Source organism: Manis javanica, chromosome 4 (genome assembly GCF_040802235.1).
Source record: "Manis javanica isolate MJ-LG chromosome 4, MJ_LKY, whole genome shotgun sequence".
NCBI classification, from domain to species: domain Eukaryota; kingdom Metazoa; phylum Chordata; class Mammalia; order Pholidota; family Manidae; genus Manis; species Manis javanica.
Genome location: NC_133159.1, coordinates 150,155,577 through 150,170,111, shown reverse-complemented (window position 1 = coordinate 150,170,111; position 14,535 = coordinate 150,155,577). Strand labels below are relative to the sequence as shown.

The following is a 14,535-nucleotide window of genomic DNA, read 5'->3' as shown; positions in this document are numbered from 1 at the left end:
CTAAAAATAAAGGGGCCCTTTGTTCCTGGCTGCTTATTAATATTAATTAATAAAATGGTCTGCCCAGGTCTGTGGTAAACAATGCAAACCTGTGTGCCTGTAGTAGAGCCCACTGTGGGAGGCAAAGGCTGGCTAGGCCGGCTTTCCCCTCCACTCCTGAAAGTTATTTCTGACTGTACCCTGCAGGAAGTTGGCTTTCCTGGCCTTGGTGAGAAGAAGAGCATTTGACTCACAGACACAGGGACCCAGGATGCTCTGGAATCAGGGAGTCAGTTAAACACCGACCTTAGCAGAAGGGTCTGGTGGTGCAAACCCAGCCTCCAGAGAAGAGACCAGAAACACAGCGGCAAAACCAGAAAACCATGGACCGATGTTGGAGGAAACCCCTCACCCAGTTTTGCTATGTATCCTTGGCCATGGTTAGTTGACTTCTCTAGGTCTAGACTGTTGAGAACCAGGTTCATAAAATAGGGCTTGGAAATGTCTTGCTGGAAAGTTATCCAGTGTTCAGGGATTGGACCCATAGCGTCCCAAGCTCTGACTTTGGGGGCAGAAACAGCTCAGAGACTTCCCTTATATCCCTTCACCTGCCTAGGGGCGTGGTTTCCTTGTGGATTAATCAGATAAGCAGCTTTAAAGAAAGAAAGGGAAAAAAAGAGGATAAGAGCTAAGAGCACAGAAGGAAGAGCAGGGAATTGGAAGACTTAGTTCCAGTCTGGCTTCTGCAATCAACAGGCTGGATGATTTGGAGTCAGAGGACTTCAGACTAGAGGGTTCTTGGGGACCATGCAGTTCTATAGCTCTGTATGACTGCTCTTTCCAAAGCTCTGTCTCAATCCCTTGTCATCAGGAGTGAAACAGGTGACAGTGACAGTACCTTAAGATCTGAGAAGAATGACTGGAAAGAAAGCCAAGGGCTGACAAGCTATGAGACACCTTGGTGGGAATGCATTTGGAAACAGTCGTGCATATTTTTAATGCATGAAGGCAGTGAGAGGAACAAAAATATTTCCAGAATTATGTATCATTAAAAAACCTATAGTCAGATTTCCATCCCTGGGTGTGGTCAGTCTATACTCTTTAGTGTTGGTCCCTCTGATGATATTCTTTAATAAAGGCGCACCTGGTAATAGCTGCTGTCCATGAGCAAATCAGCCCTGAGACAGGGGCCATTGCAGTGCTTCCTGAACTTTGCTGCATGTTGGACTCTCCAGGGGAGTTTTGAAAATTCCTAGTGTCCAGGCCACACTGCAGACCCATCAAATCAGAATCTCTCCAGGGAGGCAGGGGTGGGGGCCAGGAAGAGGCCCAGGCCTCAATAATAGCTAAAGCTCTCCAGGCGAATCCAGTGTGTACAGGCAGACTCAAGGACCGCCATGTTCTTGCCAAATGTAGAGCCTCACACCATCTCTGTGACTTTGCCAACAGCACCCCTACCTCAGAAACGTAAATAACACCTACCCAGGCAGCTTGCCCCAACCTCTTATTAGGAGCCAGAAAGCTGGTCTGGGATCCTCAGCCTGCAGTCCAGGAGCCTAGGGCTGTCCTGCCTCCCCACTGGTGTTCCCAGCAGGACAGGAAGTCCACCCCTCGAGGGCAGGCTGAAGGGGTCTTTGTCCTCATACACGATTCTCCTGCCTCCCCGAGCACAGACTGTCCTGGCTGAGATTAAGGGCATGTACGCATAGAACCAGCAGCTCAGAGCAACCATAAACAGGGAGGCAGCCACCCTCCTTGACTGTCTGATGAATGGGGGCCTCTTGGTAAGATTGGAGTTTGTTTGTTATTAAAGACCTAATTAGAAACATGAGAGGGAGCTGAATGGCTCTGCGCTTGACTAATTAGTGACATGTATGCGCCTGCTTTGAACTTCAAGGACACAGAGCTATTAGAGCTTACATCAAAAACGGATTAAACTCCTGTGCCTTTATAATCATTAAAGATGGACTGCTCAAGTGGAAAGCCTTTGTGCAGGTCCTCAAGGGGCTACCCCTTGGACACTCTCCCCACCCCACCCTCTGGCCGCTAGAGCCCAGGCAGTGAGTTTCCACTAAGTGTGATTGGGTGGTAAACACTGATGGTCCTAGGGCATTCCACCTCCATACAGGACTGTCCTCAGTAGAAGAGAGCAGTCTTTCAGGACTGAGACCAGCCCTCTGGTTGCACTTTCTAGAAGGGTCCAGGGCGTAGGGGGCTTCCTCTCTGGCAGTGCCCTCTCCATCTCATCCTAACCCCAGCAGTACTGCATGCCTGCTTTGTGCTCAGCCTTGTTCTGGAATGTGACACAGAGGAGAGTGGTCTAGTCCTCTCAGGAGAGAGGCAGTCCCCTATCTCATGTAGCAGGCATGGCCCAACCTCAGGGAGCCCCCAGTCTAATGCAGGAGACACCTCTGTCACCAGAGAACCCCCGATTTGGAAAGGACAACAGAGCCCACACCCTCAGGAGCTGGCACTCCTACATTTGAGGTTCGATTCCTTGTCCTTGAATTTCCAACCTCTCTAAGGTGAAGAGTGATCCAAATAGAAGAAACCTTGTCAAACTCTGATGCAGAGAGGGACACCTGAGTAGCATGGTTCAGTTTAAAAGGCAGCCAGAGTTGTCATGATGTCCAAGTTGGAGATGGCTTCAGTCCTGCTGAGATATTTCTGAGACACTGTGACAGTGGACATCTAAGCTTCAGTTTCCTCATCTGTAACCCTGGAGTAATGATCTAAAAGTTGTTAGGAGCATGAAAAAAGATGGTGTTAAGCACCTGCCAATATGCCTGGCACACAGTAGGTGCTCAGTAATACTAGTTCCCTTTCCCACCTGGCACCCTCAGAAGCCACAGTTTCTAGAACTTTGTGCCTCTTGGAACTGGACCCTGTTTTGCCCTCACTAGTTTGAGGCTTTCCACTGCTCCAACTTTCCTAACTGGATGGGGTGTTATCTAATTCTTATACAAAGCTTTCAGTCATGACTGAGAATACTACAAGTATATAGTCTGGCCTTGGGTTTCATAGTGTTTTCTTTTAGCAGCTGTACACAGTGCAGAAAGCATACGCTGGACCTGCAGAGAATGGAACGTCTTACAAGATACAGCAAGGACCTGACCCCCTGGCTGGGGGCTGGCAGTGTGGGCACTAGTGAGTGGAGCACTCACAGCGCAGTGGCACAGAGATGGGTGTGCCCCCGGCACACGGGCCATCCCCCGATCAAAACAAAGTAAAGGACATTCTCAGGACTCATCTAGGACGTCTGGAACAACCAAACTATTGGAGAGAGAAAGGGAGTCATTCTTGGGCACCACACTCCCTGTCTTTATTTTCCTGTGACTTTATTTTCCAGGTTGGGGAGGGCTGAAATTGGAAGCAAAGTCTCTGGCCACCAGACCCAGGCCCACTCAAGGTCACTCCATTCCCAGAATTTACACCACAAGCACATGGCAGTCAACTGCTAACCCCACCTCTCCTTGTGCATCTTCCCAACCAGCTTGGCCTGGTCCTTGGAGAGGAGGAGACGTGCCCACAGACCCAAATTAGGGCCGATATTAAAAGAGCATCAAGATGGAAAGAGAATGAGCTGTTTTCTGTTGAGATTGTATCTCAACATAAAGTATATAGTCCTGGCCACAAAGCCCCCCTCAGATGGGTCCATTCATGATGTTTGCGGTTTTCTCCTTGCACTGATCTGAGTGATAGTATGAATCTCCAGGTTCATTACTAACACATGATGTGAGGGGTTTAGAGCCAGCCACTAGTGAAGTTATATCTTTAGGGGACTGTGATTTGACAGGAAACTTAGACCTTTCTACATAATAATTAGTCCCAAATCTCAGGTTCTGCTGTCCATCAATTCCCTACTTGAGATATGCCAACATGAGCCAGTAGACATCAGCATCAACCACAGCAGTCTGAGGCAGATTAGGTTTTAAGAGACCAAGCAGAAACTGCAGTCTTACAAGACTGTGGTGCCACTGTAAGTAACATTTGGAGTGTTTGTGACACTGACTTCTCTGTCAGCCCAGTGAATGAGTGGACACCATCCATGTGTCCTGTACAGTATTTAAGATGAGCCAGGCATCTGTGGATATGTCAAGACTTGTTGATACCAGGCTGACTTTGTACCTCTTAGTGGTTGGTGTATTTGTATATGGAAACAGAAAAAAAAATACCATTGCATTGCTCTCTTCATCTTCCCCTAGTTTTAAAGTACTTCTTCTCTTTCCCTTCTGAAATAGCCTGAATTTCAGTAGAGCTTAAAAACATATATTACATATAAAATTGATTGTCCCTGCATCTGGGTCCCTGAACTGATCTGATTTTAATTCAGTGTATCACACAGTTTTCCCGGGTTAGATGTAATTGCTGGTCCCCTTTAGCTATCTCTCCCACCTTCAGACTAAGCTCTAGAAGGGAAATTTGAGCCAGGATTCCTGGGACGTAGTGGCTGGGCAGATTGCTGGAGCGTAATCCCCCCTCTCTCTGCTGGAGACATGCTGTCATCATTCTCAGCTAAGTGTTTCCCCTTCTGTTACCAGAAGCAGGTTTATCCTTTCGTGCTGACCTTTCCCATTTGACCATTGGCATTACTTTCTAGTGGGCACTACTTTCAGAGGGCACAGTAAGGAGACCGCAGAGTGGGGTCCCCACCTCTGTTTCCAGGAAGACCTTGGCTGCCCAGCTGCCATTCTTCAGAGCCCCCCAGCAAGGAGTGGCTAGCTGTTTAAGAGGGACCCATGCAGGTCTCCACTGTTGAGAACCAGTTGGCATTATGGGCCCAACATTCGCAGAGTGCCCAGTGCTATAGGGGAATAGAGGCAGGTCACTGCTGATCTGGAGAACATAGGGTCTCATGAGAGCCCTGCCTGTCCACACACTCTGCCTTGAGGAGTCCCTTCCTAATATGGGAGACATTCTCTGCTGCTGTGGAGTTTTTAATCACGGCCGACAGAAGCATGTTATAGACAAGATGAAAGTAACGCTGAGTGTTAGAGGGACAGTGGCTCCAAGCCCTTTTCCTCTTGCATCAGCCTATCAACATAGCCCCCTTCTCATTCCTTTTTCAGTCCATTTCTTTAAATGCTCTAAAACAAACAAAACCCCTAAAATCCAGTGTCATGAGTTAATACAGCACTACCCCCAAAGAATATCAGGTGGGCTTGAGCCCCCAGGCCTCCATTCTGTCAGGGCTGGGACCAGGAATGGGGCTGCCACACCAGTCAGCCCAAACTCCTGAAACTTCGGTCCTGAAACGCACCAGGTAAGAGGCTTTGGCAGTGCCTTACTTGGCGAACTGGCCTTGGTGAGGACAGGCCCACCATTGCACTTGCTCTGAGCAGCAGGATGGGCCACAGCCACCAGGGCCTCCTGCCTGAAATGAAACCTGGCCGCCGCAGATAATTCATGAAGCGGATGATTGAAATGGTCCTGAGAGCCGACCCTGTCCTTTGGCGAAATGTGAGACCCACTAAACGAGAACCAGGTCTAAGGCTGGGACTTGGCAGGACACGTTTATGTCCCAGATATGTGGGCTAGACTCATCTGGGGAAAGTTTTGTCAACAGTTCCTTTCTCTGGAGCAGTAATGATCCAATTTTCAAGCCTAAGAGCCAGAGTTGCCCTCTCAGGGTACCCTTAGAGGTGTCCTTAGAAGCACCCGCCCACAGGTGCCCCCTCAAACCCGGGCTCTAGCTTTATGCCTCAGGTCCTGTGGTATCACTTAGAGACCACACAGATACCTGAACTTCCAGTTCTTTCCCAGACCTCCAGTGAGGCTATTCTGATTCTCACAGCCCTCTCCCAAGTTTCCCACCCACAGCGACTCCTTCAGTCTCAGCCTCTTCTGACCACAGCTGCGCAGAGCCACAGGCAGCCTGTGTACCAGCTGGAAGGCAGGCATCTCCCTGGGCTTCTTTAAAACCCCAAGACGCAGGTGAGGGTCTAAGCCTGAAGGTCTCTGGGATAAGATTCCCTGGCTTTCCTGGGCCAGCTATTGTGTTTTATTCCCTCCCTAGGCAGGAAGTTCCTCCTTTTCTCCAATGCAAAATGCCTGCAACTTTAATTCAAATGCATTTCCTCTTGCTGGCCTCCTTGGGATTTAGTGTCCTTGATTTTTCTGCCCCCAAATGCCTTTCATCGGGTCTAAAATGATTAAAATGCACCAGGTGGATGAATCGAATCCTTTTGTAAATCACTTCCTGATATGAAGGGCCAGTGAATTATATTTTCCTACATGCAATTTTCCTAAATCTGCATGTGGTACCTGCCTGGTTCAGGGTCTGCATACACAACTATTTTTAAAATAGATGTGTTTGTTTTACATTTGACAAGTTGCAAAGCACTTTCTCTTTTTCATTCTTGCCACAGCCCACTGAGAGCAGGTGAAGGTGGACAGCACTTACATGTCAAAGAGGGGGACTCTGGCAAGGGAGGGCCTCACACCAAGGCACACAGCAAGAGCAGAGCCAGGCTCACACTCAGGCCTTCTGACTCCAAGTCCAGTGCTCCCTTCCTCTAAACCATAGCTGCCTCTCTGAGCGTACTGGCTTCCTGTACTGCGAAAGCCCAGTGGATGCCGGGGTATGGGGGTGAGAGGTGAAAAGGAACCTGCCAGGTTTAAACCATTGCTGTGGATGCTGGCCTGCTCTGGAGAAAAGTGGTCCTGCTCCCCACTCAAGCCCCCAGACTGCCAGTCTGGTGCAGGGCTTGTCCCAGGCCACTTAACACTCACAGCTTCTGCTACACAAATATTTGCAAGATGTTGTCCTCTTCCGGGATAGAAATCATGTCCAATTTATAAATCTCAGCACTGATTATTTATTCAGCAACATGTGCAGAGACCCCTCGCTCCCCCCCGAAAGACACATACCCTGTAGTTGAGCAGTAAACAAGATGCCCTTGTGCGTTAAGAATCATGTCCCATCCCCTCTTCCTAACCCAATCCTGTTGTATGAGACCATTCTGGCCCCTCAGAATGAGCCTAGTGCCTTGCGAAAGGCGCTCTCCGCCAAGATGGGTCATTGAACATTGACTGGAGGATGACTTGCGCAGAAAATATCCTGAGGTTGGAGTCATGCTTTCTCTCTCTGCATTTCCCCTCGAGGTCACAGCTTAGAGGGAGAGAGTCCTCAGATGACTCCCTTCCCTGTATAGCCAGCCAGTGTTCAGTATGAACTTAGCAATAAGAACATTACTTTGTTCCTATTGCCGTCCCACCATCAGACAGAAGGAACAGCTTGATGAGTTTTTGTGCAAAGTGGCATCCTTTCCTAAGCAGCCAGAACCAATGACTTGTTTGTGAGCCTTCCAGAATACAGGGGTTTCCAGGTGGCTTGTTCAGGGACTTTAATATGGTTTCTGGAGCCTGGGTGTTCTGCTCACAGAGAGAGGAAGAGGGAATTGTTGATTGTGGGGCCCAGAGGCACATCTCCTCCGTGGTGCCAGCCCTTGATGGTGCAGGTCCCACTGCCCAGAAGCCTAGAGAAAGGGGACCTGCCTAAAACTGGGTACTTACTGCCTGCCGACTGCGCCCTCTGGCAAGGACCCATGGCCTGATCTTTTGCCTCTCACAGGGGGGATAACTGCAAGATGACTCGGGCATTGTGAGAAGCAAGTATGTAATAATATGGGACTTGGGGTTTTTAAGCTGCATTCCAATACACTGTCTTCTCATAGTGACTTCAGTGTCATTTGATGGAAGGTGACTGAGCCCGGAGAGGCAACACAGGCCTAAGAAGAGCTGCTTATTGTGAAATTCCCTCCAAATCTGAAACTACAGGCCTTCTGGGCGCACAAGGCTGGGAGAGGTAGCTGGGGATGGTGGAGTAACACCAGCGCTCTGGTCTTGTAAGACTAGGGGCCATTTCTGTGGGCATGCTGCAGCCTGTCTTCTAGGTTGCCTCTGCTGGCTGGGTCAGTCTCTTGATGGCACTCTCTGGCAGAAGGAGCCAAGACCAAAACCTCCCTTCTCCCCGGCCTCTAGATAGGCGGGCCTGTCCCTCCTCTTCCTGGGTGTTCATCTGGCTGAAGAAGAAAGAAGCCAACACATCTTCTGTCTTCTACTGTGGCCCCACCCCACCCTCCCTCTTTACCCTTTAAACAGAAGAATCTTATTACTTTGTTAGTTGCTGTGCATAGGAGGGGTCAGCTGCCCAGGTAAACCAGGAGGTCCTGTCCGAGCACTCTAGCCCAGAGGAAAAACATGTTAGACCAAGATAATACCATCTTTTGAATATCTTGGCTTGATATTTGCGCTGCCCAGGTAAACCAGGAGGTCCTGTCCGAGCACTCTAGCCCAGAGGAAAAACATGTTAGACCAAGATAATACCATCTTTTGAATATCTTGGCTTGATATTTGCCTCGGTGAGTGAGAAAGGCCAAATGTTATCTGCAAGTTTAATCTTCTATATTCAAAATCCCATCCCGTATGTCTGCCGGTGCAGTCCCAAATCAGCCATTCACTTGCTCTAAGCCTCTGATTTTTTTTCTTTAACCTGTTCTTTCCATCAGCCAGTTTATTCGTTTCTCGGTTACAGCCCCTAAGGGGCATCACCTTGGAACCTCCCACCCTGAAGGGCATCCAGAGGTGGCAGTGTCCCTCTTCTCTACTGAGTTAGGAGCCAGGCTCGGCTTGGTTTGGTCTCCGTCATATCTTTGTGTCCCTGCCTCAATCCCCTCCCAGCCTGGCTTGAGTGCATTGTCAGTCTCCTCCCCTCCTGGTGACAAAGGCGTAAAAATCAACCCAAGTCTAGCTCCCAGCTTGTCAAGTCCCACCAGAAGGGGAGGCTCCACCCACAGGCCCCAAGGCAAGGCTGTGGTGCCAGTGGGGATGTAGATGTTCTTTCTGCCCTCAAGGGCAGCTGGTCAAGGGGCAGAGTGGGAAATGCCAAGGGAAGCAGGGGGAGAAGATTGTTTCGAGGGGCAGTCCCCTGGAGCTAGAGGCATGGAAAGGGTGGAGCCCGGATTGTCTGGTTCTTCCATATAGTTTAGCTGTAGCTTGGAAGTAGCAGGCCCTAGACTCTGAGCTTTCCAAGTCAATGAGAACTTACTTTTGCAAATAAAAAAATTTTTTTTTTTCATTTTGGAAAATAAAAGGTTTAAGCTACCAAGGGGAAATGAAGATCAGACTAAATTAACCTGGTTGACAGGCTGTGGCCCTCACTGGGAAGGAATGATAGAATCTGGGGGAGGCTCAGGGTGGGGACCTGAGGCAGTGTCTCCGGCCTCTGCCCCCTCCCCACCTCCGCTCTCAGGACTTGTGGGTGCGAAGTGCCATCTGTCTATAGCAGAGGTACATTCCTAGCTCTTTTTCTATGTCTAGAGTTTATATCTGAAGATAACCAACAGAAAGCAGGCATTTTGGTCAGATGTGCTTTAGCTGTAAATTGGTTCAGTCAGTGTGCTCTGCATTCATACTTCTTTGTCTTTTTTTTTTAAACAAGAGGAAAAAAAGTTTAAGCACCCCCCTCCCCTTACTTCTACTTCAGGAGGTGAGTGTGTGGGTGTCCTGTAGAATCATTGGCATTCACCCAGCTTCGGCCCCCTCCTCCAGATTTGCCATCCCCACCCCATCCCCTCCCTCCATCCCCTGCTCTCCACCCCAAAAGGGAACCTCTGCACCATCATTACGGTTATGTTAAGATGCCCAAACTTTCCATGACATATCCCATCTTCCGACCACGTTCAGTATTGATGACTTTCATTCAGGGATACAAACAGGAGGGGTGGGAATGGAAGGAGTAGCCAGCGGGGAGGGGGGAAGTGGTTTTGGGGGGCTAGAGAATGGAGATCTTTTTTGTCTTTTTTTAGAAACAAATTTGTCATTTAATGGATCCAAAAGCAAAAATTAAGAAAATGTAAAACAAACAAAAAAATTTAAAAATCCCGTCCCAAAGATTTTTTTTTTCCTGGACACAAATTGCTTTGTTTCCTATCACGTTTTAATATCAATATTAACACAATGTGTAGTCTAAAACTAGTTCCTTTGTAGTTTGCATGGGATGTGAATGCTGTCTCAACGTGCCCAGATCTAGACAAGACTGCATGAGCATCAATTCAGATGTGAAAAAAAAAATCTCTCTCTCTTTTCTCTCTCTTCCATATTTATCTCTATTTCTATTGTGATAATTTGGTGGGCAGTGAAGCACCTCCGGTTGGTTGCCGTAGTGTGTTGAATGATTGTTTTTTTATTCTCTATATTTTTGGAGCTCCGAGCTTCTTAGTAGTAGCCTGGGCTGAGTATTCTTGAGTCCCTGCTCATGTTTTCGCATGGCCTTGGTTGAGTGTTAGAAATTGGGCCTCAGCTGTTTTTCTCGAGTGTTTGGCTTGTAATGACCGGTGCATGCCTGGCTTCTGGCCTCATACCCAGCTCTATTCTCTGCACACCAGTCCTGAATAGCTACAGTGCTCAACCGAATTTTGGCGCGCCCGCTTCCCCGGCAGGCTCCAACCCGGCGCGGCCCGGAGGCTTCCCGGGGGCCAACAGCCCAGGACCTGTCGCCGATCTCTACGGCCCTGCCAGCCAGGACTCCGGAGTGGGGAATTACATAAGTGCAGCCAGCCCACAGCCGGGCTCCGGCTTCGGCCACGGCATAGCTGTAAGTACTTGCCTTCCCTGCCCTCCTGCCTCCCTCTTCCTACCCAACTCCTGTGTCCCAGGGGGAGGGTGTACCAGGAAAGCCCAGAGTTGAGAGCCCAGGAGAGCGCAGTGGGCCCGCATCCACATCACCTCAGCCACCAAAGGCTATAGCTCCCCCATTTAGATGTTTGCTGAGCACCTGTGGGCTGGGCACAGAACATGTCCATGTGATGGAGTGAAAAGTGCATGGGCAGGCCAGGTTCAGATCACCACTCCATCATCCTTAGCCCATGCAACCTTGAGCCACTTAGATAACCCATTGGAACTCCACTCCCCTGCCTAGAAAACACAGTAAATTTGCCTCCCTGGACAGATTGTATGGGAATTAATGTCACCGGCTGGCACATAATAGATCCTCTCTGTCAGCCCCCTCCTTGATCCCTGCCTTCTGGAGACTGTCATGTGGGCTGGAACTTCAGAGCTGGGGACCCTCCACCTCAGAGTACCAACAGCAGACCCTGCTGTAAGTTGGTAGAGTCTCCCCATGAAGGTCCATTGGTGGTGCTGGGACCTGGAACATAGTGTGAGGTGCAAGCCTTCTCCCTCAAAGGAAAGGATGTGTCCTTTGCTAATATTTCTTATAGTTTCCAGGTTCCAAGTAAGTTCCTATTTGCATTTTTTAGCTGTGGTCCCTGCCAAGGCCAGATGCATTTGATAATTTGTAATGCTCTGTGGTTCCATAATCTGACTAATCCAGGCAATGGAAATTTGCTTAACAGATTTGCATGCTGTTTTCAGATTGTATTGTTCTTCCCCTTCCCGGTGTGTGTGAGCATGAATGTGCCTGAGCCCCCTTGCTCGCTGTCCCTTCCATTTGGGAAACAGAAATTCAGTCAACGCCCATCCTATCCAACCTCAGCATTTTGGAAGCAATTTGGTTTTGTGCTAAGATGGGAGCGGCTGCTGTCCCAGGTCATGTCCCTGTCAGGAGATCCCTGCCTGAGCCTGTGCTGGGAGAACCAAGCAAGTACAGTCTCGGGCACCAGGAGGGCCAGATCCCTGCCCCCTGGTCTTGGAAACCACCTCCCCCCAACACACACACACACATGTGCCCACACATACACTCTCTTTTACATGTATGCACACCACACACACTCTTCCACGTGCACACACTTCTGCCATCCTCGCCTATGCAATATAGATCTTTGTTCAGTTCCACTCCCAAACCAATATCACTTGAGTCAGTAGTCATCGATGAGTCAAATTCCCTCAGATCAGCAGTAGTACCAAATCCAGAGTATTATTATTCAGCTAAGAGCTGCATCAATTTGGGAGACCATCTTTCACAACGTAGAACACACTCATTTCCATTTTCAGCACCCAGAAACGCAGACCCCATTTGTTCTTGAGAACCTGGGTCTCGCATCCTGTGTGCCGTGATGGTTTTCTGAATTAACCACACATCATTACACTTTGCCTGCGTGGGGCTTGCCTTCTGCCCAGCTGGAGCTGTTGGGACTGTGGACAGAGACACTGTTATCTTTGCTCTCCAGGGTTCGGGGCAGCAGCCCCCATCATTTGGGGCATGAGGCTCCCTTTCCCACCACCCCGACCCACAGTGAATCTGGCTCTCAGTTTTCCCCTTGGGGTGGGGAGTTGGGGCATGGGGAGGGGTTGGAGCTGGGGGGGATGTCGTCCTGGCCCTTCCTGGCACGGTGTCTCAGAATTACATATTCATGCTGGCAACCACAGTCTAGTCCTAGAGATAATTTCCTTTCCCAGAATATGACAGTCTGTTCCCATGTATAGTGCTGATGACCTTAACAATTGTGCAATTTTAGGGACCTTTGATTGCAACGGCCTTTACAAATGGATACCATTGAGCAGGTGCTTCCGTTGCCATCTCACTCTGAGGTATTACCTTCTCTGCCCGGCGTCTCCACCTGAGGGCGTGTCCGTACGTGCATGTGCTCTGGGCATGCAAGTACGCGCGGGCCTCATCTCATCGCGTCGACATCTCTCTCTCCTCTTCCTGGACCCTTTTCAGGGGTGGGTGGGGGCAAGAAAAACCAGTCTTTAATCTTTTATCCCTTTCTCCCACTTTAACCATGACCTCCACATTTTTTACTGTCTCTTTTTTTTTTGATTTGGCTCTTTTGATTCCTTTTCGTTATCTCCCCCACCCCTCATCTTTCACTGTCTTGAAATACAATCAAGAGTGTGGGAAACTGGAAGGAGATCTGGGGCTGTGCCTGTCCCAGGGGGATGGAGGCAGGAAAACACTGGGCTCCTGCCAGGCCTGGGGGCCGGGACCAGGGCCGCCCTTGGCGCCCTGCGAGCTGGCCTTGTGAGCTGCTGGGTCCTTCCAGCTCCCTAGAACTCGCTGGGTTCGTTCCGTCAAACAGCCAGACTCCATCTTTTAGTGAAAAGAAAACATTTTTGCCAGTAACTACCGAGTAATTATCCAGATTACCTCCTGAAAAGCTAATCAAATTAATGACATCACCTGCCTTACTTGGGTTTGGATCCCTGCCAGTTTCCTAACCTTTTAAACTGAGCTCAAGTTAATTAACCATTGTTTAACTCACTTTGATGTGGGTATGATGGGGTGGGGTGGAGGAGAAGTAGAGCTGGGGCAGTCAGTGAGGGGGCCACTTGCCACATTCTCATCTGAAAATGAATATCTGTTACTCTTGGGAGGAACACCAAGGAGCTTAGGGGGTCGAAACATGAGTCTGTTGGGAAGACGGGGCCGTGACAGCTGAGGCCCGGGAAGGGGTCCCGGTGGGAAAACCCCAGCTGGAGCATGAGTGCCCTTCACTCTGGGAGTGGGGACACAGGGGAAGGCAGGCTGGAGGCAGATCCGCCACTTCGGTTTGCAGTTAATAGGGTGCCGCTCTTGCAGAGGGGGTCACTCCGGGCCCCTGAGTCAACCAGGACTCTGGAGGGTGGGCCCAGTTTGGAGACCAGGTTGAGGTGAGCTCCATACATCTCTTTTGGATTTCTCTAATATTGTGGCTAAGGAATCACCTCAACTAATGCAACTGCCTCTCTTAACCAAATAAACTCCGCGTGTGATTTCTCCGCGTGTGATTTCTTCCCACCCCTCGCCTCCACTTCCCCTCAAAGCACTGACCCCAGCCATTGCTGGCTGGAGCCCAGGGCAACTAACAGTTTGAAGGAGAGCTACTCACTACTAATTTAGCTGGGGCCAGGCCTCGGGGAAGTGTGAGTCCTCTCAGTGCAAGGCAGGCTGGAGTCAGGTAACGAGGGGATGGAACAACTAGCAGGCCGGGCAGATCCTGGAAGGCCAGATGATGGGGCTGCCAGCATGCCCTCCCTCCCTGGGAAATGAGGCTGGGTAGACCTTCCTGCCACAGCACCACCCTCCGAGGCAGCTGCAGCCTCTCCGTGGGGGTGGGCGAGGGGCGAGGCTGCTCCCCGCCCGTCTTCCCTCATCTGACTCTGGGATGAAACAGTCAGGAGGGTAGAGATAACAACCCACCCTCTCCAGAATGGATGATGTGGGCCAGTGGGGCTACATGGCACCAAAACACACCTTGTCCCAGGACATTTAGTGCCACCCACAAAGGAGGGGCCCAGGCTCACTGTCGATTCAGGGAGACTCAATTAGCGAGTCTGTGAATCCCAGGCCTGTTTCTATTTCCTATAACCAAAGCTGGTTATTTGTTGTAAATGTTATTATGAGTATCTTGACCTTGGTAGGTAATACAATTTTTTTAATAAGAAATTTGCGTTTTCAGTTGATAGTCATCGCTGGGTATCCAATAAAAACGGAAGGTTTTTAAACATTTAGCTTTGAAACAGAAGCAAACCAGAAGAGGCGATGCTGGTCAACACACCATTCGCCAGTCTAGCAGAAAACCCAGCATGACCACATTCGCTGGTCAAGTTTCCTACCCTTCCCTCAAGAATCCTACAGTACTATATCAAATGAACAAAACAGCAAACCAGCAA

At 49.7% G+C, this 14,535-nt stretch overlaps 1 protein-coding gene across 10 annotated transcripts in view; it reads left to right on the top strand.

Annotated features, from left to right (window-relative positions):
• The window catches only part of MSI2 (musashi RNA binding protein 2), a 372,867-nt gene that overhangs the window by 352,964 nt on the left and 5,368 nt on the right, over positions 1-14,535 (top strand). For 3 of the 10 annotated variants that reach the window (XR_012130677.1, XM_037003867.2, XM_037003864.2), the window contains 2 exons: positions 10,422-10,576; positions 12,399-12,471. The exons of 1 other annotated variant lie outside the window; for it this stretch is intronic. Coding sequence is in view for 8 of the 9 variants with exons in the window: in XM_037003867.2 (XP_036859762.1) it covers positions 10,422-10,576; positions 12,399-12,440 (197 nt within the window). In the remaining variant the exon portion in view is untranslated. Of the gene's footprint in view, positions 1-3,019; positions 8,146-10,367; positions 10,577-12,398; positions 12,472-14,535 lie in introns of those variants that run through there. 6 more of the 10 variants (XM_037003866.2, XM_037003865.2, XM_037003862.2 and 3 more) reach the window with 4 other exon arrangements.